The sequence below is a fragment of the Rhopilema esculentum genome, unplaced genomic scaffold, assembly GCF_057945365.1.
Source record: "Rhopilema esculentum isolate cy_ngs unplaced genomic scaffold, ASM5794536v1 HiC_scaffold_27, whole genome shotgun sequence".
NCBI lineage: Eukaryota > Metazoa > Cnidaria > Scyphozoa > Rhizostomeae > Rhizostomatidae > Rhopilema > Rhopilema esculentum.
This window is the reverse complement of record NW_028300838.1, coordinates 349,631-376,936: the sequence shown is the minus strand read 5'-3', so window position 1 is coordinate 376,936 and position 27,306 is coordinate 349,631. Positions and strand designations below refer to the sequence as shown.

Here is a 27,306-nt window from a genome sequence, read left to right as displayed (position 1 = left end):
ATGTAATGGCCGGAGTAAAATGGTGTAGATATGGCGCCCACAAGAACAAAAAATCTGGTTTTGGTGGTGAATGAAGGAGGTGAAGTTTGGTTGAATTTGAAAACACATCTCAAATTTCATAATTTAAAGCCAAATCTTCTGCAACTGTTTTTTATTGGTTCGTTTTGCTTTAAAATATACCTATTGCTCTAGTCACGATGTCATCTTTATTTAAAATGTTTCTGCCTAAACTGAGAATTAAATGTTCCTTTGTTATATCCTTCCTAATTTCAGGAAATAACTAGACACAGCTGATCATAGCATTCTCTTACATAAGTTAGAATATGTTTATATCACTACTATGATTTGGTTAGAATATAATATTGTACTTACCTTAAGGTAAGTCAAGAATCATAGAAGGAAAGACAAAGGTTTGTTCCAGTGTGGAATCAATGTAGCGATATCCGGAGTGGACTAACAAAGCCTATTGTACCTCTGTTCTTCAATGGCGTATGTCTGGCTTGATCTTTACATGGAATCCACCTTGTGTTTTGTTGAAGTTAAACTTTCAGATATTGTTTAAACTTGTAGTGTTTCTTCTCTCAAGAGAAGATATGATATGCCAGGTTTCCTTCATAGCACAAGATAATTCATGCAAGCACTCTGCCACTCATGCAGGCTAATTCTTATTAGATATATTGTATATATCTTTGATCTTTATAGATATTGTATATATCTTTATAGATATATTGTATTTTTACTTAATTCTAATGAAAAGGCCATTTTTAAGCATAACAGGCTTATGTCAAAATGTCATTAATAAATTCGCTTTTTTTCCTAGTATATACAATTTTTCTTTAATTCCTAAATTATAGGAAAATTCTGACACCAAAGACACACTCTCACCATAAAATGTAAATCTTTGCTTCTAAATGACAGTTGTTACATCTTAATTCCAATTAACCCATCAACAATAACTAGGTATAATGAATAATCTCTAATTACTAATCTCAGATTAATATTTTGAAATAATTAATATTCTCTTTATAGATATATTGTATTTTGACTACTTCATGTTAATCTAACTCATGTTAAATATTGATTTATTTTCTTTTCGCTTAACCTTACACTTATTACTTTACTAAACTTTGTTTACTTATGATACATATTCAATTCATTTTATTAAAGCTGTTTAACTTTTTTTGGCCTGTAAGAATTCCTATGTCAAATTATAACAACAAAAGCCTAATGTAAATGAATATTAAGTCAAAATGTTCTATGATAATGATATTTGCATAGCAAAACTTATAAAATCTTGCTCCATAATCATATACAAAGTTGTCCTTATTGTAAATTGATAGTCAATTTTACAGAATATATCTTTTTTTAATGTTTTTCATTTTACTCTCCAGGTACAAAAAGGGATACAAACAACCAATAAGAAAGTGATATATTGCAGCGCTAATCATGGTTGTATGGTGCCTCTATTGCAGCCTTCCAGTTGCCAAGCATAGCTCATTGCTTTGCCTAAAATGTGAGGGGTATGTTCACTTTGGTTGCATGTTGCAAGAGAAGCCAAGCCGTTTTGAGGGTGATGTTTTGTTTGATTTCCAGTGCAAAAATTGTGGAGGCAATGAGGGAGAGCAGATATCTCGTAGTAAACTAACTTGGTTGCAAGCAATACATATCACACTTTATAATCTTTCTGTAAAAGGCAGTGGGCGCCAAGGATTTTTTCGATGGAAAGATGATATATGTCCATTTATCAGCAAAAACTGGAACATGCTTTTTCCAGACAAACCTATGACGAATAACTGGAGAAGCACCGTTGCTGGGACACTTTCAGTCTATTGTTCAAAACTGTTCAAATCAGGCCAATCGATTTTTAAGGAAAGTGGTTGGTGGGCTCTCATGGAAGTAAAGCCTCCACTTAGGACCTATGGAGACGAAATCAAAGTGAAACAGAAAAGCAAGCAGAAGGTCAGCTCTTTGAAAGGAGACTATATTGAAGGGGGTTTGTTTGATATAGGACGTAGAAAACGTAAGCAAAAGCAAAGTGAAGGATTAGATAAGAAAATGAAAGAGGACGATGTGAAAGAAATATCATTAAATGACAGTGAATTTGGGGTTGGAGTTTTAGGACCGGTTTCGATTACAGAAGACTTAGACAATAGTAATTTTAGTGCAAGCCAGGATGATATTGAAGGAATTATTCAAAGAAAAGACCCCTTTGCTCTTGTAAAGGTTGAAGAGTTAGGTAAGGCATTTTCAGAGAGCCTTATTGAACAAAGTGAAACAGACACCTCTTTGAACGAACCAGGACTGGAGCTCCCTGAAACTCTGAAGTCTGAAGTTGCTTCATGCGACATTTTCAATGAAGACTCCCTCAGTTCAAGTCAAGAACAATTCAAAGCAAAACCTCCAGTTGTCAAAATGCCAACAAAGAAAGATCCAAAGTTAACACCAATGAATTCGATCCAGGAGACAGAATTCTTAAATAAGTTAAACAGTTGTCCTAACGCCATAGCGGCTGATCCAGCTGCAAAACGCCTACAAAGGAAATTGAAACTAAGGAAGCTAAAGTTAGAAATGGGTCTACCGCTGTTTAACATAGATAGTGTAGTGAGAAAAATGATTCAGAAAACGGCTCCAGATGGTATTGAAGCAACTTTCACTGATACACTGGGAAGAGAGCTTCCCAAACCGGCCAAGGAGGGAATGAACCAGACCCAGAGTCAATGCACCTCGTTGCATCATCCTGCTCTACAAGGGGTTAACGTTCTTGACAGATTTCGACTTGGGTTTAGAAAAACTCCCAGGCATCGGTCTAGCAGTTCAATATCGCAAACGTTTATATCTCGTTTAGTGGGTAGGAATGACGAAAGATATCAACGACCTATAGGCAGTCCGTACACACAACGTGTGTTGAAGCCATATATTAGACGAGACTTTGACACAAAACCGTTAAAACTTAAAGTAATGGAAGAGCTAATTGCTTATACTCATCGGTTTGATCAACACTGGATCAGTCCCTGCCCTTCACCTATCGATTACTGTTATGTGCAACCACATCACATACCAGCAGTTAATGCCATGTGTGAAGAATTCTTTTGGGCTGGCATCAATCTATCTGAATGCCTGCAATACCCCGATTTTAGCTGCGTTGTGTTATACAGAAAACTTGTTATTGGCTTTGCTTTCATGGTACCCGATGTGAAGTACAATGAAGCCTATATATCATTTATTCTTGTTCACCCAGATTGGAGAAATGCGGGTATAGGTACATTTATGATTTATCATTTGATACAAACGTGTATGGGCAAGGATGTGACATTACATGTTTCAGCTTCAAACCCTTCAATGATGCTATACCAGAAATTTGGGTTCAAAGCAGAGGAGTTTATACTCGACTTTTACGATAAATATCTGCCTGAAGACAGTAAAGATTGCAAACATGCATTTTTCTTGCGATTGCAACGCTGAAATTTTTAATAAAATGCATCTTTATGTAAACATGTATAAATCAAACAGTATCCGCGTTTTAGAAAATCAGTACTTCTTGTTTTTAACTATTCTAAACGCCGCCTGCCGTTAATTCTAAATATGAAAACGAGGTTTATTCAATGACGCAATGCCTCGTTTTTCAAAATTTCTGTAGAAGTTTCTTTTTAATTTTCTGGGCACGCAAAGCTTTGGAAGTGTATCCCAGCTCTATTACTAGGCCAAGATGATGTATCAGCTAGCATGAAGCCACTTAAACTATCAGTTTGTCAATAATCGATTCATAGCAAACTTTTTAAGTTTTTGCCCTACTGTTTTGAACTATCCCCCCCCCCCCCAACTTTTGCAGCCAGTTCGTCTTCAGCCCACAGATTGCCATCCAAGAGCATCAGCCCCGATGTCTGTTTTAAAAATATATGTCTAGGCTGGTAGGCAAGCCGTTATTGGAAACGTATACACGCGGATAATGGTTTAGACGGCAAAGTCTTCTTTACTGGATAAAGCTGTTTGTAGCCGATTGTTTTAGAGCCGCACTCCTCTGGTTGACCTGCATGGAAATCTAATCTCATTTAGCTAACCGTATCGCAAAAATTATTCGCGAAAGCACCAAATATGATAATATGCACAGACCAACATGTCTATTCTGGCTACCCAAGCAGAGACTGTTGTATTCGGATATGTTTATCGTTGTCTTTACGACCTGTATATCGTTTTTTAATGACGCTTAAGGCACTGTCGAATTTTAAATGCAGGAACATCCTTCTGTAAAAAGTACTAAACGAAAAGAAATCAGCCTCACGCATACTCAAGAAGGATATTGATGTTTAGGGAGTCCTTGAGCAGGATTTGTGGGGAAACCATAACACTGATTCATATTGAGCGAATGCCAAATATTGGAAAGGATTGGCATTTAACTACAAACCAGTATTGTCCATTTCGCTGCCAGGGAACACAAGGATAAATTTTCTTTGGTATATACGAAATATCCAAAAGACATGATAAAACCTTTAGCTTTAAAATACCCTGTGTCCGAAGGCTTTATTGTTTTATAAAGAAGGACTAAATCCTATCCTCCGCTTATTTCAAATAAGATGACCGTATCCGAGCGAAGTGAAATTTCAAAAACCTTTTATGTGTCAGTGACATTGATTTGCAGTTTTTGATATGGGTTTAAAGAATTGGAGTGAATATCAACCTTATTTTAAACGTAAAACGCTCAATGAGGTTTTAATTTTATTAGATAGAAAAAACCCACAACGCTATGACCAAAATATCGAGTTCCTTGAAGAATCACTCTGAAAATATAAATCACGAGGCAATTAGTTTTGATTTATAAGGCTTCGCTATGGAACTTGCTAGACTATTCGCATTGTAAAATCTTAAGCATTTGTTGTTTGTTTGAAGAATAGAAGGGCCATGATAATGGGATTGCCCTTTCATAGCTCAACTATCGACCTTCTTTGGAGCTAGTTAAAGCTAGAGCCAATAAACGTTATGCGGTCTCACTGTTCATGATCATTTTGAAGGTTCTTGACAACATTGGAAATTCAACTATCAAACCCTAACCACACTCCAGCTCTCTTCTCTCCTGATTGGCCTCTGAACGTCCCTTCTATTTTGTGATTTGCTGATAGTCATGATTTGCTGATAGTCGATTAATCGTGTCTGATCAGATCCACTGCTAGGGTACTCCTAGTCATTGCCAAACAGGCCAGAAGACAAAGTCTTTCAACAGAGCGATTTACTAAAAAAGACATATCATGCGGATGAGTCATCCCTCGTTCATGCTATCTATGCACATGCGTAGTAATTATTAAAGGCAATTGCGCATGGTTGTTTTACTGATGGATGATTCAAACCAGGCTAGAGCAATTTCGATTCTCGTAGTCTGTGGTATAGGCTGGAAATGTCCAAGCCGTTTTCAGACAGGGCTTTCTTTAATTTGTGATCATGACAAGAAGCAGCTAGAATACGGTTCGAGAAAATATATCTTCTCTTTGATTTCTCTGCGAGAACTCTTTCGCTCTTGGGACCAACAGCAAAAAGAGTCAAACAACAAAACAACAGTCGCTAACAAGAGTTTTAATTTTTTCACGGGAACTGTTACAAGATTACGACCTTCTAGTGAATCGGTTTGAAATTGAAATTACAACTACTAAGTAGAATCGAGTTCGTTACTCATCGTTCAGAGTCGTTATTTAAGCAAAAACAAGCTACAACTAAAAAAATGGAAAACTAACTTCATTCAGAATCTCCAAGCTATTCAGTCAAAGATACATTACCATGACTACAATGTTTGCTTTCCCAATGTTTCTCAATTGTTGAAAGCAGCTAGAAGCTAATGCTATGATCGTGTGTAGTAGCTTCGGGATTATGGTACACGCCCCTATGGTGCTAAAAGTCTTAATATGCCCTTGAAGCCACAAGGGATGACTAGCATTATCGAGATTAACATAGCAGGCCTAAACAAAATTACAAACCACAAATAGGAATGATTTATACAAGTGTCCTCGGCTGAATGAACGTTGCATTAGAAAATGTTATAGTCCATTCTTACTCAATTGGCAGGTAGCGACGTGCGCTTGACCATGTGTCATCGAAAAGTTGAGAACTGGGCCCACACTGATGCAGGCATCTTACTCAAAAAGCAGGCAGACAGTAGCTACCTACTGCCGATAAGAACATAAACTTCATTCTTATTATTGTCACCTTGGCTTATGGTATCATGTATATGTTGATCTTAAAAGACAGTATTTTTCCAGACATAGCCTAGGCCACCAAGATTTCCTTTTTGTCCATTGCATTAACAATCAGTTCATAGATTCGAGACCACCAGTTTGTTCTTTTGATGTCATTTAACTAAACAAGGACAAAAAATACGACCGTTAAAGTACTTTCTGCAAGAATTTCACTTGCTTATTTCTACCTGACCCTATTCAAAATCGTTAATTTATCTACATAGTCCGAGAATTCACAAATGGCTGCCAAGAATAAGCCAAAATTAAGATAAAGTTCTCTTCGTTCGTAATGATAGTGCTTTAATTCGTCGATAGATACAGGCAAAACCCAAGTGTATTTATCCTATACGTATTCGGCTGTAATCGTGTGGAAGAGATTACATCATGTATACAAAGTTGCTTTGGCCGCTTTTACCTTACAAGATTAGGACTTTGATGGCGGTGAAGACATAGACAGGATTCTTGACCCCTCTAACTGAGACAACAAGCTGATCAACTCTGCCCTTGTAGTGTGAACCCTTTGGCGCAAAGTAATGCAGCCTAAAGTATCCTCGTCGGCGTATTCTTCGGCTTTTCGTTCGAAGCAGCGGGGTTCCGTATTTAGCAATGCAGTCAAACTTGAAGACAGCACCTGGTCCACGGTTCAGTACCTCGAAGATGAGTAGCATCTTTCTGCCATTGAGTACTGTATAATCCCTATCTCCATACAATGCACGCACCATTATTGGCTGGGCTTTAACAGTCTTCTCTGACAACCTCTGGAAGGCATATCCTTCGATTGTCCTACCACGGATTCTAATTTTAAATGTTTCATCAAAGGATGGGAATGTTGTGTTGAAGATGGTTGTGCCGGTTTCGTGGGAGAGGCGAAGACCACCACGCAATTTGGAGCCATCTTCCCGGAGCAGGTCGACTGTCAAAGTGTTTGGTTTGATGTTCTCCAAGCCAGTGAGTGACAAGTACAAATGGACATCATCTCCTGAAAGATGCAAGCAATGAATTTGTGCAAATATTCAATCCTATTTGAACAAGAATTAGATGAGATATCCAAACAATTGAAGCACACAGCATTGGTTGTTGCAAAGACAAAACAGAATTTATGTTTTTCGATAGAGAGTTATACATTATTCACAACAATGACGAGTCAGAGGTGGCTCTACTAAGTAACCATTAACTTTCCTTATAAATAGCAGTCCTAATAATTTTATACTTCCCAAGGAGAAAATAAAGATAAAGTGAAGCTCCATACAGCGGACACATGCAGGACCAAAGTTACTGTCCGTGGTCTTGAGATGTCCGTTGTCTGTAGGCGTCCGCTGTATGGCGGTTGCCGTTGTATGGAGGTTTGTTTAACAAAGATTTGACGGAGGAAAGAAACACAAGGACAAGAACTATTCTCCCATTATGTCTCCGTTAATATGGGGTATTCGTTACTGGAAGGTGTCCGATATTGGGAGTTGTCCGTTAAAACATGAATCATTACATTTCCGAGCATGATTCGTAAAACATTTCAAATAATTATTTCAGCCCTAACAGTGTCCAAATATGATTGCTTAAGATAGCTGCAGCCTCCATATGGACGTGGCTTCAAGTTGAAAGAGACTCCATGAAAAAATGTTTCAAAACAACATCAGTTAAATGAAGTTCAACTTTTTTCAATTCATTCTTACCGAGTAGTGGATGTGACACAGGGATCAACGTGTTCTTGCGCACAAATCGATGGAAAAAGATGAATCCAAACTGAATAAGCTTCTTTGAGAGTGCTCTTGCGATGTAATCATGCACGCCTGTCTCAGGGGGGAAATACAATGTCCAAACTCCAGGAGCCGGAGACTTTATTTCATACACTTTAGCCCTTGAGAGGCTGACGTTGGTTTCCTGGTAAATGCCAGATGGATCTCTCAAGGACACCAGCCTAGCAGTGTCTTTATGTTGAACCGTGACAGAAACAACCAGACGACCAACTGTATTATCAACAGGTATGACGTATTGTTTTGGGTATGGGATTGCTCTCCTGACACGTTTCAGTATAGGCTTGCTATAAGTAATTGGCCTACTATTGGCGCTTGATATGACGGTAGAACTGAGCAGGCTGTTTCGCACCAGCAGAGAAAGCTTCCGCAGCTCAGATGTATCAGTGAGAGCAAACACTTGTCCAGACGTAAACGAGGCTACGTCATGAAACTCTTTGATGTCAATGTTTTTTCCACAACTTTCGGTTTTTCCAAAGAAGTTGATCGTCGATCCGGAAGAGTAGGCAGCCACTTTGACGGCATTTATGTTGTCGATAGTGGCGTCTTTAGCATTGGCATCAGTGAAAACAAACATCGGTGATCCGAAGCGTGGTCCAGCGTTAAGGGCTTCCAGCATACCAGTGAACGTTAACTCTGGGCAGTCACCTCCTCCCTTTGCATCCAGATTGTCGATGGCTTCCACGAAATCCTCTCGTTGAGACTGATTTCTGTATGTTATAGGACCATAGCCTTTGAAAAACAACAAATTAATCATAAACAAACGAAATGCATTGTAATTAATGATTAACTAAATATTGATATGTTTTGCCATTTCTATCTGAAAACCATGCCCTACACTTTTAGTCTGAATTGTTTTCCTGGCGAATCCATACAGGGTGGTAATGCTTGGATTACAGTACAATAACAAATACGAACATTGAAATTCCACGACAGTTTTATGGCAAATTAAACTGTTAAAGGTCCCCCTTATCATAAAACGGGTCAAAATCTAAGACCAGATTCTATCAAAAAGTTCATTAACGCTTCAAATATATGATGCAAAATGACAATAAGAAGGGCATAAAGATGGTAAAGTACACTTGTATCGAAATATAATACATGGTCTATTTCTAAAGACTTTTGTAAAGAGGCACTCTTTTTTTGAACCGAAGTGGTCCCTCACTTTTCGTACAGATGTTAACTCGCAATTTCATTTGATGATAATCCTAATTTCGCAGCTACTTATTTTTGTTAAGATTGACATTTAAATACGAATGGTTTGGGAATGATGCAGAAGCCTGATACAAGGATCATGTAACACGGCCATGGGTGAATATTAAGCTCTAAAGATGATCGAATCACTTATCTTTCATGGTACATAAGACTCGAAACATGATCTAACTTCACAACTGTTTTCAACTTCATCTGTCTGACTTTTTATGGATTATTTCAAACTTCCTCGCCTCAATGCAGATCCGGATAGCTCTAATTACTATGGTATTGAGACAATATCTTATTCAGCATTCTGAACATAATTTGTGATCAAAGTAGAATAGGTATGTCAACCAACCTGGGTCTCCAAATGGCGATAAAATGTAGTCGACATCAAATTCGCGAGTTTCAGTTATAATTCTTTTGGCGATGGCTTTTGCTGCAAGAATTTCGTTTTTCATACTGCCAGTTGTGTCGATAACAAACATCAAAGTTGCATCACCACGTTTAGCGAAAACCTCTTCAAAAGTATCACTTCCTATTTCCTTTTTTATCTTTTCCATGTATTTTGTCGCAGCCTTCTGAACCTCAACTGGCTTCAATCCGAGATTGAGCTTGCTCTGTAAAAAACATAAGTTCTCTCTATGCAGTTTTGTAAGTTATACCTAGCTAAATTAACGTTTAGAGTTCAAACTCAAAAAGAACCCCTTCAAAAAAGCTGATAACAAACAAGCGATTTGTATAAAGCTGGTCTTTATCAAATTAGCAATTCTTCTTGTATGAATTATAGGAAGCTTAGAAAGACAAATCACTCTGTGTATATGTTAATGGTTGAAAACAGATCTGCAATACAGATCTGCAATATCATCTTTGAAGCAAGATTTCTTCATCTAGATGTATTAAAAAATACAGTTACACAGATTTTTTGTATTAAAAAAGATTAATTGCAAAATATTTCTATAAATGACACTGAACTATACCTTCATGAAAGCAAACAGTGATTTCCCAAAGGTGGTTCTTGCAAAGTCAATATCACCACCGCGCCCAGCTGTTTTGATAAAGTGCAGTAACTCTTTCTGTCTCTGCTCTGGGGTAAGCAGGAGAGCTCGTGGGTTTCGACTCACAATTTCATCGGTCACTGCTCTTTGTATCTGGTATATGACGCTGTAAAACTTGGCTGTGTAAATATAATATTTGACATGAGAGATTGACATGTTCTTTAATTCAGATGAAGTACTTGTGTGCGAGGGAAGGTTGGTGGGGAATATTTTACAAACAGAGTACAAAATTAATAGCAAGCATTAAAGGTTTCCAATCTTTATCATCTCTAGTTAACCAAAAATGAATGGCATTGATAAAACACACAATTAAGTACAGCATTGGCTGTTCTCCCTTCTATGGATTTGCAGCGGCTTAGATCCAATTTATGCAATTTAGTGAAAATATATGGCAAGAGAAGATCAAGACCGGTACAGACAGCCATGAATTAATCTGACATACACCCTTTTATTTTAAGAGCACACTTCATAAAAACACCGAGACTTGATTTGCCGAAAAGCAATACTAACAAAATAAAGAATTCCAGCTTCTAATGGAACATTAGAAGAATAAATTATGTTCTTTTACGAAAAATTGTGTACAATGTAACAAAAAAGGAACTTTAACAGCTAATCAACGACACTTCTAAAATGTTATTTATTGGTCTTAGAAACAATTTATAGTATAAGAATGTAGAAAAATCAATGTTGATATAAGAAGAAGATCTCAAAACACCAAAGCCTCAAATTATCAAAAGAAGAAGAATATAGGGCTAAGGAAATAAATGCCTGACGTAAAATGTGCTCTTCAAAAGAAATGGAGTTACAGACAAACAGACGTCCTCCAAGCACTGAAAAATGACAAATGTCTTGTATTTTCAGAGAAGATATCGAATGGTCGAAATGGCGACCAACTCACCCTTGCTTTGTTGAAAGGAAAAACGGATTTAGCCATTTTAAGATAAAAAATACAGTCATGGTTTAGACAACGGGTCGGTAAAAGACAGCCTGACCACTTATTAAGAGAATCGAATTATGGGTACGACTCTCCAAAGCCGCAATGATACCAAGCAGCCACGTCTACAGAACTGAAGCATGTAATTTATTGGAAATGAAAATCACGTCATTTTCAGCAGAGTCCGAATGCTGTTCATATAACTGGGTAACAGTATGGCAAACAGGTCTTTATGGTGTTCGATTCTGGCATAAAGATTTGGGACAAAGGCAGCTCGATGATGTGATATGGACATTCTCATAATGATGTAGCCTTTGTCGCGAATAACGAGGTTTTGCAGACATATTGTTTCTAAGTTCTTAATAGAGTCATTGAGGTATTTCATATGGTTATATACAATTTTCAAACAATTTTGACTAGGAAACTAGAACAGGGTGAGCTCGTGAATAGAACAGGGCGACAAACCAAAATTGAGAGAGTAAATTGGTTTAATGGCCATATCTTCATGTTAATGTTTCAGACGACAAGAAAAAAGGAATAAAACTTTACAGATTATTTACAACGGTAAAAAAATGTGCTGGCCAAAGAATAATAAAGTTCATTGTCATATCATCACCATGAACAGATGACGTCAAAGCATCGTTAGGTAAAGCCATGTTTATCTTAGTGGGGTCATTTTTCTTCAAACGTGATTAAATTGCAATTTGTGAGCACTAACTGATCTTGCAGGTTTACCCAATCGAGCAACAGTTACATGACTTTTTGACTCTATAGTATTATGATCAATTGAATATACTTTTTTCATGCATTCCTATCAAAGTAAAGATTTTACCGTAAACAAGGTATAAAAATCAGCAATTCTCTGATTCATTATGACCATCGAAAATGATAATAATGCGCAATTTCACAATATTCGTCACAAGATCATTAGTCAAAAAGTTATCACATCATGCAAACATATTCCTGAGAAGCTGAGGTATAACCAACTGAACTTACTCTTTGCATCAAATCACTGTAATTTGGTCTTGTTTCTAAACGCTGTGAACAAAGCCAAAACAACAGAAATGCTTTGATAAAGTTTGAATAGTCATACCCCAGTCAATTATGAGAGCAGATTCAACTGAATTTGCACAAGGGTGTTTTTGTAGTGTTTTTAGACAGTATTCTCAAACTCTAAAGATCTAAAAATTTGTTGCTATGATGCAATATTGTTACAATCAGCTATCCTACCACACTATCTAGCAACAGATTACATGAAATCGTCTTTGCTCGCCTCAATTATAAACGGCCAGTCTGTTTCATATGGAAACGCAAAACTTAACGAGCATTGTTTCATGTCGGAATTGCTGGCCAGTCTGGCAATCAGCTTTAGTTATAGCATTTGCGAGACGAAATGTATCTTTATCAATGCAAGATATGCTAAGGTGGCCGGCTCTTTTGATGTTCCAATACATTATCATGAATCAAAATACAATAAAGAATATTTCATAGTTTAACGTCTACGATTTCATCAAAGGGTTTGGGTCCTTTGGTGACTAGCCTTGCCAGTGACCTTGGCTCAAAATTGATCTCTGGATAACACTGGAATATACGACAGATTACTGTTTGATTAACATCTTATCCCCTATTTGGTCTTGTATTGGAAAAATTTGCATAACAAATGTAAAAGCTGGCTGCATTCTTTTTGGAATTTGATGGTATCATTCAATATCTTTTTTATTGCTATGCACTTATTACAATAAGAGTAGACAGATCTGAGAATGTGGTTCCTCTAAAAGTTGCGCAATTTTGCAACTTGAGCTGGCTCGAGAGTGGGGAGAGGGGGGGGGGGGGGGAACATGCTCCCTTCAACCAAACATTAGGATCTCATCAGGAAAAAGTGCCAGACAATTAGATAAAACTGTCATTATCACTGCGATGGCACTAACCAATTTTGAATGTTTCGAATTTGAGCAGATGTACAAATCACAATCGAGCAAATCTGAACTTTTAGATTGCCGCTGTTCTTAAATTTTGTTTTGAAGATTAAAATGCTATCCTAATGGAGAGGATTGCAGTTTTTACACTTATCTTTATTAACCAAGAAGTCATCAGTTCCAGAAAAAGTTATGAAAATATCTCAACTAATTCTTCTTTCAATGAATAAGATTATAGAAAACTTATTCAATTTTGTCAATCAAGTTGCCGTCGACTCTATCATTTAACCAAGAAAAACCGCGTTTTGCCCCGGGTCTTAAGACACTCTCCTCAGGATGATGATTTTTTTATAAATCTTTTGTTACAAACAGAAGGAAACAAATGAGGCATCTGCTCTACAAGTCAAAAGTTAAATCCTCGTTAACATGACATAAGTAAAAGCTTCTGATTTTGACATCCGTACAGCATTAAAGTGTATTCTTTAGTTTTTTGAGACATGAACGTTGCTGAAATTTTACTGGCTTATTTAGTTGGATTGTAAGATAAAAACAGGTTTTAGATCTAGCAATATAATGAAAACTTGATTAAAATATATTTAAAATGAAAACTTGTCTCTTCCTCTTATTTTTTCTACCCCGCGTCAAACTCTTGAAAAAGAAGGGCCAAAATTTACCGTAGACGAGAAAATAGAGTAAAACAAAACCGCATACACTTCCTTCATTGACCAACTAACTTTTTCAGGTTGTCTAGTCCGTTCTGTAAAACCATTTTGTTTTAACACATGATAATAATTTAATAAGCTCTAACTGAGTTTGGAACATTATTCGTTTAATGATTAAAAGATTTTTAATCATTCGCAATTGAGTTAAGGATATAAGTTGATTTCAAATATACACAAAGTATAGAAACTTTATTATAGGTGAAATAAAAGAGTATTTTATCGGTCTCTCCTGGTGATAAGGGCAAAAAGCGATAATTTACTTTCGGCCAACAGGAAAACAGACCCCTGTGGTTGGACAATACACCGATTGCATAGAAAATAGCTCAACAATCAATGGGACTAATGGTGATAATAGTTAAGCACTATCTGAATTATTCAGACCTAATCATTTGCAAGTGCTTATTCATGAAAACAAGCAAAAACATAAAGCAAAGAAAATTCAACCTGCAAGTGATAACAAACCCCTTGAATTTTAATAAAAACGTTTATATGAAGGAAATTTTCAGTGAAGAATGTTTAGGGACCCTAGATCAGTATCTGGAAAAATTGGCTCTCGAGTGTACTTGCTTCAATAAATTAAACCCTGGGCTTAAACTCCTTTAAAACCTGATTGGTATGCTCAATCCGTGGATTTCGGCTCAGGCTGTCACACTGTCTAATACTTTCAGTCAAACTGATTATGGTGAAAATGTTCTTACTGAATGGGCCCTGCCTTCTCATATAACCACAATGAAGAGATCAGAATGTATTGTGTCTGTAGATGTTCCACAAAACACGTTTTTAAATTTACCGATTCATGTAAGCAATCATTTTTGGATATCATTCATCTCCTTCGAAGTTCAATGTTTTCTGTCATAAAATTTGAAAACTAGAAAATTGTCTTCCTCGTATCGTTATTAGGGAGAAATATGTTGGGTCCCAAGACAGCAGCTTTAATCCTGAAAACAGTCTCACACTTTCAGGAAGAAGGCAAAAGTCATTTTTGGAAATTTCGTTTTAATGAAGCCAAAAACATTATGTATAGAAAAGAAAACCAAAAAGATTTGCAAAATTTCAGGAAAAATCATTAATAAATCTTATATTCGTTAGTTTTATTCGATGTTGCTGCGAAACCACCAACTGTAAACAGATAGGTACACCTCACTCCGTTGACTACAGTTAAATTTCTTTTGTAAGGATGTAGCAGAATATGCAGTGAAATTCACACAGGATAAAATATGAGATTCTAATTTAAAAAGCCCTAAAATTCTGCAGCAAACCTTTATTGTGTCTTCGTTTTAGACGAAGAAATTAAATAAGCTGTAATCAACATTGGAAGCAAGAAAAGGAACGATGGGGAAAATGACTCTTATCCCCAAATCTTCATTAACATCGAAAAAAATAAAAGAAAAACTTCTCCTTATTACTGCTTTTGCATCAGCAGCATTAGTAAATATAGAAAAGTCAAACAAATACAGGAAAAAATCAATTTACCTGGAGGCTCTTGCCCAAAATTTGCTTCTTTGTAATATTTGACTAATACATTCCATACAAGTTGTATCGTTTTGCCAATATCGACCGTATCAGCATTTTGCGCGACAGCCTTTCTGCTGCATGTAACACACAGAAACGCAACAAACAAACTGGCGTATATAAGTCTCATCGTTAAAGACAGAAATCCAACTTCAAAATAAACTGGTTCTTGAGGCAAATATTTTCTGTATGCCCTTCAAGTTCTCGGTTTTATAATGTGGCCGGTTGTCCCAGTGTTGTACGCCGTTCACTCGTTAGCACAACTGATTAGAAGATTGGCCGCCTGAACAACTGGATATCGAGTTCATAGGTCGTGGTGTTAAATCCAGAAGGGAGGAGCTTAGGGCGACGCGATGGCCTCAAATATGTGGCTAGCCTCTTCTTCAACGAAAGTCGAAGAAGTGGCAGCCATACCCACATTTAATCGGATTGATGAATGGATTGCTTAGTTAGATTTGTAATGCATATGTACATTTAATGCTCGCTTGTGTTTAAAAATCTGAGAGAGGATAAACTATTATATGCGTTATCTAACGCTGGTCGAAATTAAGATGACTAACTGTTGAAAAACGTTCACAAAATCTGTTTATTCTCTATTTAAAAACATACCATACAGATTTATTTGTGCCTACAAAAGAAAGTCTTTATTGCTAGAGTTATTATCTTGTATCTAGTAGCGATTTAAATCTAAACCTGGTGACCCATTGAATGATTAGAAATACTACGTAAACATATCCAACGTCATTGGTGGCTGCTTATTAGAGAGACTTGTGATTGATATTCAATCAATACAAGTAATCTGGTGTTGAAATAATGCAAGTAATACCGGCTGAGATGGCTGTTTAATTTGGGCATTCTTCGTAACCCACCATGACTGTTAAATATTAAAAGACCCAGGATAGCCAGAAATTAATGACCACGAATCGAGTTTATATGTTTTCAAAAATGAAACACAAATTTGGCTGGTGATTGATTGCTATAACGAAACCTGCAAAACAACTGGCTCTCTAGTTTATACAACTAGTTTATACAAGCAACTGAGGAACAGATTGGGCAGATGGGGTAGAAAAGAAGTCAATGCTGTTTAGGTTCACAGGCTCACTGGCGAATTTGTTAGTAGGTGACTGTTGATTGATCTCTCAACGTACTAGTCCAAACGATTATAGGTTCAACTGACAGATAGAATAAAGGATTCAAGAAGAAAGCTGCATTAAATGAGCCTAATGTTAATTTAACGAATGGCTGATCGAGTAAGCTTGCTTTTCAGTCTTAAAAGATACCCATGAATAGCAATTTCTAAAGCCATTCGAAGAATACAAAGTGTTACTTTTAACGCAACGCTTTCTATCTAAACAGTAGAAACATTTTTGAAAATTAGGAAAGATACAAGATGGACACAAGACTGAAAATGAAAATGTCTTCAGTTATTTTGAATGATGTTAAGCAACTCTCATTCAAACATTCCTTTGAATCAATTTATGAACGAGAGAAGAAAAATTTTTAACCTTGGGACCTGTGAGATAACAAATAGGCGAATAATGAGTCTAAAAAACCAATGACCAATGAAGAATCGACCGAAGAGTCAATTGAATGATTTAGAACATATAGAAAAAATACTAAACATCATCTCTGGAATGCTGGAGTTTAAGAAACAGGAATTGAATCCCCTATGGTTACTTGCTTGTTAGCCATTTTACCCCAGCATCTAAAAAAGCTAACGTTTGGTTTCGAATGTTAACGAGTTTCATCTACTTTTGCCGTGTTGGCATTGGCATGAATTGCGGTGGAACGTCATAGCTGGCAATTTGGGTGGCCTCGTGCTGGCTTGGAAGAAGCTTTCGAAGTTTTAATCAACTTTTTGGCGGTGGAGAAGGCAATAGAGCAACACGAGATTAAAATGAAATTAGAGATAACTTATCAAAAATTATAATAGTTCTGTGTAGGAGGGTCTGCATTTGGAATCGTTTGTGGAAGGAGATATCGAAGATTTAATCAAACATTTGGTGGTTGAGAAGTGAATAAAACAACACGAGATTAGAATGAAATTAAAGAGATAATTTTCTATCATTCCTTAGAATTTTGTATAAGTTGGGTCTATACTATGAATCGATTGTGGGAAAAACACTTTTGCAAAACAGTGTTAAGATTCATTTGTAAGGAATATTGTATTTGGAATATCTAGATAAATCTGGTAATAAATCTTATTTTTATTGTTGATTGATTTCTAAAGAAGAAACGTCATTTTGTTTTTAGAGTTTATCATATATATGACAACAATCACAGAATAACAATTACAGAAATTTACAATCAGATGAGAAAAGCCAGATAGGTTTATAGCAGGCATGTCAAATGCCATCGCTAGAAATGAAGGGTAGGCCCGCAATTGTGGCGAACCAATATCGGTTTGAGCAGCATAAACCAGGATTTGCTTGAAGAAACTCTCCAAGCTGCTTTCAGGCTTCGAGGTCATAAATGGGTGGTGACTACTGAATTCGTTTCATAAACAACCGCGGCGGTAACGATAAGCTTAAAATCTCTAAAAGTATTTTGCGAATATGAATAATAAATCAATCATGGTTTACTAAGGGCAAGTCAAAAAGGATCAGTGCCTTAGTCGATCCCTTCAAAGAAAATCACCGGGAAAGAGAATCAGAGAAGTCAAGAAATTGACTGGGCATTGATGAGACGTCTCTCTGTAATATCGTGAAATCTTTTAACTGATACTTGGTATGCCAGAAACTGCTATGCAAGAGAATGGGACGTTTTAAAGTATAAATGAGAATCAAAGAAGTCAAGAAAATTGTTTGGGCTTTGATGAGACATTTTCTTGTAAACATCGAGAAATATTTTAACTGACACTTGGTAGGCCAGAAGTTAAGTACTTGGTAAAGCACGTAAGTAGGTTGCTTGAAGCAAAAATATGGAACAATAGCAATCTCAATGCAAAGGAAAAATTAAAGCAAATTTAAGTAATTCTGACGACAGACGAAAGGACAATTTCCTGAACATATATGATTCATTCTTCGTGTGATAAACGTTTAATCAATGGTACTTGTCAGGCTGGGTTGAAAATCACCTTAACTAAGAAAAGATATTTTAGGCTATGTAAGTGAATCTGTAAAGTTTCAGTTAAAATTTTTTATTCTGAATAAACAATTATCTTGACATTTATAGAAAAAGAACAGCCAGGTAAATTAATACTTAGAAATGATAGTCTAGCATTGAATTTATGTAACTGTTTACAGCAGCATAAAAAGTTATGTAAATGCAGAAGTTTATGAAAATAGCAAAGAATAACATGTTTCAGCCAAAGCAAAAAAGACACTAAGAAAGATTTAAAAGAATGGCAGGACGCCAAGGCAATAGGAAAATTTCAAAGCAAGGCATTGATTTCCGACAAATGCAGAATGTCATTGCAAAAGGAAATTGTACAAACACGACAAAACATGACAGAACATGACAGAACACGACAAAACATGAGAAAACACGACAAAACACGACACGAAATGACACGACAAGACACGACACGAAAAGACACGACACGACAAGACGAAGATTGCATCGAAATCACAAAAAAGAATAGTTAAAAGCAAATGTGATGCATAAGCCAGAAGCAGTCTTGGTTTAAAGCCAAACTTCAAGAAGAAGAAACAAACAACCACAAAGGTAACTCCAAAACTGAATGTCGTATGCATAAATGTTATAACAGCAGCAATAATGGTATATGCATAGCAAGTTTTAAAATAAAGTACGGCAAAGCTCAGAGCACTAGAAGTATTATTGCAAATAAGTTACTCAATGTTGAGAGGTTTCTGGCATTCTGGTTATTTTCCTATACTCTGTTCTGTTGTCAAGGTTACTTTCTAATTTTTCAGGCAGTAGTGAAAAGCGGGAAAATCTTATACTTCTTGAGTGTGAGCTTTAGGCCAGTCCTTTGGAGGAGCATTTTACATCGATTGATCTTTGGCTTGCCACAATTATAGGTCCGTTAACAGAACGAATTATGGTCAAGACAGATAAGGAACGCCCTTTCGTTTAACCATATTGAGTCAATTTGAGGTTATCTTTGAGAAACAAGACGAAACTCAAGCTTTTATGGTGACAATTCTAGGCAGAATGTCGAGTGATTGGGGCTTGGATATTCTACTTCAATTATATGATTTTCAAGCATTATTGTCTTGAATTGTCTTTAAAAAACATGTACGTTCTTTATATTGGTTCAGAATGATTCCTGGAACTGGTCTAAGATACTGGAAACGTCAGCAAAACATATTTTCACTTCTTTTGCAAGAGGAAATATGTTGATACTTGCTCATACAGACATTTTCAGGTGCAAACAATAAAAAACCGACAATAAAGATCGGTATCTTCCCCCAGTGAACACGCATGCATATTTCGGCATTTTGGAACATCATCTGAATTTGTTCTATCTGCAATTTTAGAATAGCAAAGGTAGCCAATTGAAAATTTCAAAGACATCATGGCTTGAAATCGTAGCCCAATCACAGACCAAACTCAACAGCAAGAAGGCTGGCCTGTCTTGGAATGGCAACAGACGATCTATTGCAATGAAAATATTGTATATGAACAGACATGGAACAAATCTTGAAAGATGAATAGTGTTAAGAATTTTTCCTTCAAAGGTGAACAGACATGAGACGACTTTGCGGTCGGTATCTTTCAAAAGATGATAATTCTTTGTAAAATAATAGCAAAACTTCGTGCCCCACCTTATCACACCCATAGCCTTAGCCAAAAGTGAAGACAGGAAATTCAGGCCAATGAAATACTTCCTTTGATTTTTCGCATAAATATATCAGCGAATAGTGAACCAAACAATGACGGGATTCTTAAATGATTTCGCCACAAATAGGTTGTTTAGGGAAATTAGTTCGTATTTCTATGATCGGTTTCCTAATTTTGCCAAAAACATGAAACTTAATCTATATCTCTCTCTAATAATTAGCCTACATCACGAAATATCTAATTCAATCTTCTTAAGGCCTATTACAAAACGATCTTAAGGTTGATCACTCTTAAAGGTTTGGATTGCTGGCTCATTTTCTTATACTGGCTTCTGTTGAACCATGCTTAGTGATTTGTTCTATATCAACAATTAAGTTGGAACAGCTCTATTAAGTAATGGCTTTACACTTGCAAATAAATAGACTTTCTCAAAATGCATAAAAGTATTTATAAGAAAGAGTAGCTTGTTGTTACAAGCTTTTCTTTTTAGCTTCGTCGATTAAAAACCTGTTTGTCAAAGATAATGATACTTTGTACGTAAAGATAATTGTTGCTTGTTTCATCAAAGTAACAAGTGTGTAATTTCTGGCAAAACTATGTTGTGATATCCTTAAAGGACTCATGCAGTAGGAACCGTGAAGAAAACGGTGAAGACTATTATTCAAAGATAGGAACAAATTATCGAAAAAGACGATCAACCATCCAATATGGGAATTATAAGCAACAGCATAAAAACAAAACCAAATTTGCAGTAATCGGGTCCACAACTACGGATTCAAACAGCATTTGCCCCTTTCAGCTTTTTAAAATGTTAAAATGGGCCTAGTTCTGTGCTCATTGTATCAGTGCACGAGTAAGCATTTAATCAGGGATGCCGGAGAAGGGGGTGCGGGAGGGTCAACCGCTCCTGTTGCCTTTTGATAGAAGGGGCAAGGGGAGCCAGAGTGCCCTTTTCACTAAAGTGCCCTTGAACCAGCCATTTCTAATGATCAGGGAGATTTATATGAAATTCTGATTGTAGTGCCTAATTCATGACGACATTTCTCAAAACGTATACAATAATTCCTTATGTCAAAAGATAGCCAATGTTCGAGATACCTCCAGATTATCGAAATAAAATAACATTCACGAAAGAATTGGTAGAAACTAGGAATTATCTTTCAAATGCCTTTTTACTCAAGCCTGCCCCCCTTGCCCCTTGCTCGTTCCGGTGTCCCTGCATTTAATTATGTTTTTATAAGACCTAAGCAGCAAGTCTGCAAGCATGCATTGGCCTCGAGTATATAAACGTTATGTTGGTATTGTTTGTCCTCATACTAGAAGACAACCCGAAGTTAGACTGTGGATAGCATAGTTTTTGCAAAATAGATGGAGCCCAAAAATTTGTCCAGATGACGAGAGAACACCATCTTCTGTCTTGTGATTGAAAATGGTAGCATTATCCTCATTTGCTAGCATTTTTGTATGGTAACCTGGAACTAATACTAAAACCAAATTATCTCGTTTAGATTTAGCTACACGAACTGCCATTAGTTCAAAGATATTAGTTCTAAATGCTATTGATATTCAATCCTTTGGGCGCAGATTGTTCTCAAGTCAGATAAACTACAATGTTAGCTGACTGATGTAAGTGCTCCGCTGGTTTTTTAGAGAATTGGTTGAAGAATTTATTGAAGTACTAAGGGAAATCTCTGTGCTGAAACTTGAAACATTTTCTGCGCTGAAACTAAATATGAAAATTTTGGCAAATTTGATAACCGCCCTTGAACTTGACCCTTATGAACTGGTAACTATGATATACTGTAGCACAATAATTCACGGTAAGACAATCCAATTAAAGATTTAAACAATGTTTCATTCTGCGGAAGGCAATAGACGTGCTTCCATGACTTAGAGCGCCTAGGTGCTTAATATCTGACAATTATCAGAGCCCGTTTATTCCTTTCCCTGTATCCCTTGTTTCATTCTGTGTGCAACTCATTATAAAGACACGTGAGTTTTGATTCGAGAACTAATTATCTCAATGAACAAATGTTTTCATTCAGCTTCCGCAGTTGTCAAAAACGTAGTCTGCGTTGCAGAACCTGCGAAGGAGAAGGATTAAGCAAATTACTAGATAGGGTATACCTGAGGGGACCGAAAGCAGACTGAGAGAACAAATAGAAAGTTGAGCCTACTTTGGACCGTTGCACGTTATCATTGACCACTGTTTTAGCGATTCCTGCCTCCTATAGAACCTAGGCTCCACGAAATGAAACCTAATCTACTAAAATGTGATACTAAATACAGTGATACTAAAATACTATTTGAATATTGAATTGCTCACGTTTAATCGTGCCGAATGGGCAACTAAGGAATTTCTTCATACCAAAAAGCAAAAAAAGGAGAAGGACCATGTAATACGACCATTTTGCATTTTGGGAACCATGTCAGGTGTAAAACCAGTGTCGCATTACTTGATACATTATCTTTACAAACGTTTTCCAACAAAAACCACCGCCTAAAAGACATTTTGCAGGTGTTGTAAATAGTCACTGGGTTGCAAATTGACTGCCTGAGAACTTAGATGCATATTAAGTAGGGCTTCAGTTTCAAACTCAGGTCTGCACTGCGATAGATTTGGAAGTGTAATATAATTTCAATAAATCAATGCCCTTACTTCAATGCAGAGAACATAACTCTTACTACAATGGTAACAGATTTCAGGGACAGATTTTAGTAACAGTATCATACCAGATTATAAATTGCAGACTTGATATATCGGTAGGAGCTTTCACCCAAATATTCTTGCTGCCAGTTTGAAAGGAAACTTGATTCCTACTTAAAATGAAATCAAATAAAATTTACATTTATTTCATATCATAACTTTGAATCAATTATAAGTGGTTTAACCATCTCATAACCATCACTGATTTGAAAAGTTAGCTACGGTTTTAGATCAAAATTACTCCTATGACACGGTATACTTAAAATCTTAGCCCTATATTTCTTCTTCAATATCCATATCACTGGGCCTTATCACCTTATCATGAATTAATACTTCTAATATGGTAAAATTCTGTTATATCTGGAGGGTGTGGCCTATTAAAATCCATCTCCTTCTGATAGAAGCTGACAAAACTTCGATCTCACCTAACTTCACACCAACTGAATTTCGATCAGCAATTAACAGACTGGCCTTCAGATTTCGATAAATTATCATTCCTTGATAAAAACTAGTACGATCAAAGATTTCGAATTATAAAAGTTGAGCCTGAAAGATCAAAATGGTGTGGGAAACTCAGATACGCTCTGAAAGCAAAAAAAATCAGCCGAAGTTGATATCTAAACATTGTGAATTCACAGATGATTCTTTTCATGTTTTTGGAAATTAGTTCTGTAGCAATCTATGAGCATTTTCTTCAACACACTTCACACTGAATCAAAGACATTACGCGGTTTTGCTTGACTGATTTTCTATCTGGAGGCTATGAACCATGATCTAAATTTTGCAAAGACGACGACTTGAAAAAATGTTGAAACGAAAGATATTACGCAGCAAATTTGGCTTATGAGTTGAGTTAATCAGTAAATCTTTGTCTAGTTCCGACAAACAGGAATAAAATTACGATTGAAGCTTTATATGTGACCTAGCTTATTTCACTGTGCCATTCAAGGATTCAAAATGCTTGCTATTGCTCAATAAAACCCACAACACCCGATACGACGTAATTAGTGTGAATAGCCAAGTATGGGGCTACCCTCAACCTGGGGGTGAGCAGCCACTGGGCTGGAAGGAGGCAAACAGTGGCTAGCAAATGTAAATAAAGTGGGAGGGGGTATAGTTATTTTGGATATCAGCACGCGAGGAATTCAAAGAAATTGGGGAAATTGCAAAGGGAGGGGGATTGCCTCTCTAGTTATTACAAGTGACATTAAGAATTGTTAACCTTTCTTTACTCACGACTTTCATATTATCATTTATACCTATTCTGTTGAAAAGTTTAAAAAGTTGCGTATCAAAATTTGAGAAATGTTGAGAATAATCGCATTCAAACATAGACAAGTCTCTCTTGATGGCACCTTCGATTCAGATCCTTCTTCAGTTGCTACTCTTACAAATTAACAGGGTATTGCAATAGATAGATACGACAAAAGCATCTGTCATCAGGAAGACTGTCATTCACGCTTGCATATGTTTGTAATAACCTGCTGCAAATCACGGTATTATTAATGTGGTGGTTTCGTTAATCAAGTATTTAGCACAAATGATCTTCGACATACCAGCATTACATGGCACACTCCTTGCAACCATAAAAAGGCAGTCATGTGGGGACTCCTTCAGAAGAGATATGAGACTTTAGGAAAATTTTGTAGACAGGAGGCTCCTTGTCGAATTATTTATGAGTATTAACTTCAGAACTAATAAACTGATGAACAGAAAACCCTTTGATCTGAAAAGTCATTATATATTCAGTTTATAACAAATGTTTGCTATAGAAATCGAATTGACAGTGACTTTTGTCGATATTTTACTTACAGTGTGTAACATTCAAAGTAGGCAATCATTGTTAAGGTGTGTGGAGAGCTACGAAAATCATACATTGAGAATCAATAGACAGAAAATTTCCATAACCCGAGCATTTCGGTCACTGAGAACTAAAGTAAAAAGTAAAAATCAATGTTTACAGTAAAAGGTGGAAGATTTAGAAATTCGCTTGAGCCATCATTTTTTAAAACAGAATGTATGAGAGAGCGTAAAATTATTGTCAATAAGTTTTCACTGGAAAAAACCCCAATTTACATGAAATTTATGCTCATTTTTGTATTTGACTATCTAAACTAAATTAAATTTATACTTTCTGGTGCTTTTAATGAACCAAATCTTGAGATTCTCTCTAAATAATCCAAAGCCAAAGCATCATTGGTTCAAAAGCTGAGTCACTTCTGTATAACTGAACTTACAAACTTGTGAGTTAAACAGCTAGGCTTTCTAAAGTTCATTTCAAAACGAGTTTTGCTCGTCTTCAACCACTCTTGAGGTATCGAATGCAGGCTGTTAATTTGGCTCAAAATTCATTGTCAGTCCTCGGCTTTGGAAAACTTACTTTCTTGAAGTATTTAAGCAAGTATTATGATTAGAATTCTGAATTTAGCAAACCTCCATTCATGACAAACCAGAGCATAATGCTCAATGCCTGCATGCTAATAAGGATCCAGTGGTAGAAAGGCTGTTACTCTTTATCTTTCTTTTGTTACTTTTTATCTTTTTACCCAATTAGACATGGATATAAAGTTTTTGTTAAGGATACTTTCTGTAGTTGGAGACAAATCACGACTCAAAAATACAGTAAGAGTGTATTTTGTTGTTGTGTAGAACCTAGAGATTGATATTAGCTTAGTCTTTGGAGAAAGCTTTTTTAGCGTTTTGCAAAATGTTGTTAATCTACTACTAGCAATAATTGTGGCTTAGAAAAAGTTTGGGTAAAAGTCGGATACATAAGAAATGTCGGCATCTAGGCCTTGTAACTTTCACGACCTATTACTGCTTCAAACAGATAGACAGTATCTAAGCTGCAAATGCAGCTCAACGCAAAATCGAACTGCCTTTAGAAGCATAGTGGAAATGCCAAGCTAGCTGGATACTGGGCAACAGCTATTCTCCGATTTAAAATTTTTGAACTATGCGATTGAGCATTGTGAGAAATCTGCCAAACCTCGTTCATGTTCGTTCATGTGATTCCTCGGTACTAAGTATTAGTTTTGGTCGATTTTAAATGATATGGGTAGTTTTTGTGTAGTCTCTTGTGTATAAGATAGTACCAGCTCGTTTTGTCTGACAGCACAAAGTCTGTGTCTGTGTACTTTTGTTCTGTTACTTTTGAAACTGCTTATACAGAATTAGCTGGCTAAAACCGACCCTCAGTTATTCAAGATGGCGTTGTACCCGATATGAAAACCCGATAACCATTGCATATCGATTTTCCCAAATCCGCTGCTTTTTTCCTAGTACTTAGAGTTATGAGTTTACAAAGAAAACCTTCACAAGGTCCCTTCTGTACAAGGATTCCAGATCAAAACGCTGCATTCAATTTATGACAATTTAATAAAGTTCAATCTTTGCACGTATTTTGCGCAGTACTTTTGTTTAATTTCTCGCGCTAGCCACATTGCTGGCTAAGTCCGACACAATTTTGTTAACGAATTCTGGACAGGCTAATAGAAGAATAGCTACCTATAAATGCACTGTACTGTTATAGGCAATAATGTTAGTCCATATTTTTTGCAGATTGAATAAAGAAGACACAGCATACCTGGTGGCTCTTTATCAGGAACTCTTTCCTTGTACCATCGAATAAGAGACTCCCAGACAAACTGTAAAGTTGCACTGATGTCTTGAGGCTTGATTCCAGCAGTTATCTTTAGGCCCTGTGCATCTGAATTGGGCAGAAACACAAACGATGCTATTATCATAAATACAGGAAACAAGTGCATCTTGCTGCTTGATGTTTAAAAACAGTTGAAAGACCAGGTAGTATAGTTTGCAATGACGGGGCCTGCGTACTGGCGAATGTTGAACTTGAAGAGTGCAAAGCAACGGTTGCACCGCTTTTTATATAAAGGGCTTAGTAATCTGAGACATTTTTCAAAGCGATATCACAAGAGGGTGCTAAGTCTTTTAATTAGGCGCTCAGGACGTTTCCTAAACCCAAGAAATATTTCCTGTGATAGTTGAAAATGCAATTATTATGCTTACGCCTTGTATGATCTGAATGAAAAAGAAGAACGCCACCCAGCCCTCATCCGGACATATTTAGCGAATAAAGGTCTTATGATTGGATGAAAAGTAACGCAAACTAAAACATCATTTAAGAAAAACGTGAAAACAGAGTACAGAGGAAGATGGCTTTCAACTGTTCAGATTTTCTTAAAGTATAATAGCTGATAGGGATAAAATGTGACTTTTGGCATAGCACTCCCACAAAAAGAAAATATCTTATTGAGGGATTTAAAAAAGATATGCCTATGACTGTCTCTCTACCACACTCACTACCACGATGTAGTCTGCAGTCTGTCCAAAGCCTCTATAGGTTAGGAAATAGGCTTATATCGACATCAAAGAACTTATACATAGAAAGCAACGTGTCCTGAAATATTTTCTGCTGCAAGTTTCAAGAGTACTTAGCCAGGACATGATTTTTAAAATATTAATTTAGCTGGTCCTTTCTGGAAATTTGATGGCAACGTTACTTTTCATTATTTTAACAAGCAATTT

At 36.4% G+C, this 27,306-nt stretch overlaps 2 protein-coding genes across 4 annotated transcripts; one reads left to right on the top strand and one right to left on the bottom strand.

Annotated features, from left to right (window-relative positions):
* Positions 1–4: 4 nt before the first annotated feature.
* On the top strand, positions 5–6,070 carry LOC135695133 (cysteine-rich protein 2-binding protein). 2 transcript variants are annotated; one of them, XM_065214116.2, is made up of 2 exons: positions 5–157; positions 1,392–6,070. In XM_065214116.2, exon 2 carries the CDS (start codon positions 1,447–1,449, stop codon positions 3,460–3,462), a length of 2,016 nt encoding a protein of 671 aa, XP_065070188.2. In that variant the 5' UTR covers positions 5–157; positions 1,392–1,446; the 3' UTR covers positions 3,463–6,070. The 2 variants fall into 2 exon arrangements, with proteins under 2 accessions (XP_065070188.2, XP_065070189.2); XM_065214117.2 differs by having other exon boundaries at positions 8–79.
* Positions 5,550–26,624, bottom strand: LOC148957436 (hemicentin-1-like). Of its 2 annotated transcripts, none has more exons than XM_089115352.1 (5): positions 26,345–26,624; positions 10,144–10,340; positions 9,522–9,783; positions 7,889–8,701; positions 5,550–7,197 (listed from the first exon to the last, which is right to left on the bottom strand). In XM_089115352.1, exons 1-5 carry the CDS (start codon positions 26,523–26,525, stop codon positions 6,635–6,637), a joined length of 2,016 nt encoding a protein of 671 aa, XP_088971478.1. In that variant the 5' UTR covers positions 26,526–26,624; the 3' UTR covers positions 5,550–6,634. The 2 variants fall into 2 exon arrangements, with proteins under 2 accessions (XP_088971478.1, XP_088971479.1); XM_089115353.1 differs by lacking the exon at positions 26,345–26,624 and adding an exon at positions 15,267–15,616.
* Positions 26,625–27,306: the final 682 nt, after the last annotated feature.

Coding starts and splice junctions, on each gene's coding strand:
- LOC148957436 (XM_089115352.1), bottom strand. CDS start 26,525: ATGCACTTGTTTCCTGTATTTATGATAATAGCATCGTTTGTGTTTCTG. Junction 9,784..10,143: donor CACTGTTTGCTTTCATGAAG/GTATAGTTCAGT, acceptor TGTTTTTTACAG/AGCAAGCTCAATCTCGGATT. Junction 7,198..7,888: donor TGTGTCACATCCACTACTCG/GTAAGAATGAAT, acceptor TGCATCTTTCAG/GAGATGATGTCCATTTGTAC.
- LOC135695133 (XM_065214116.2), top strand. CDS start 1,447: ATGGTTGTATGGTGCCTCTATTGCAGCCTTCCAGTTGCCAAGCATAGC.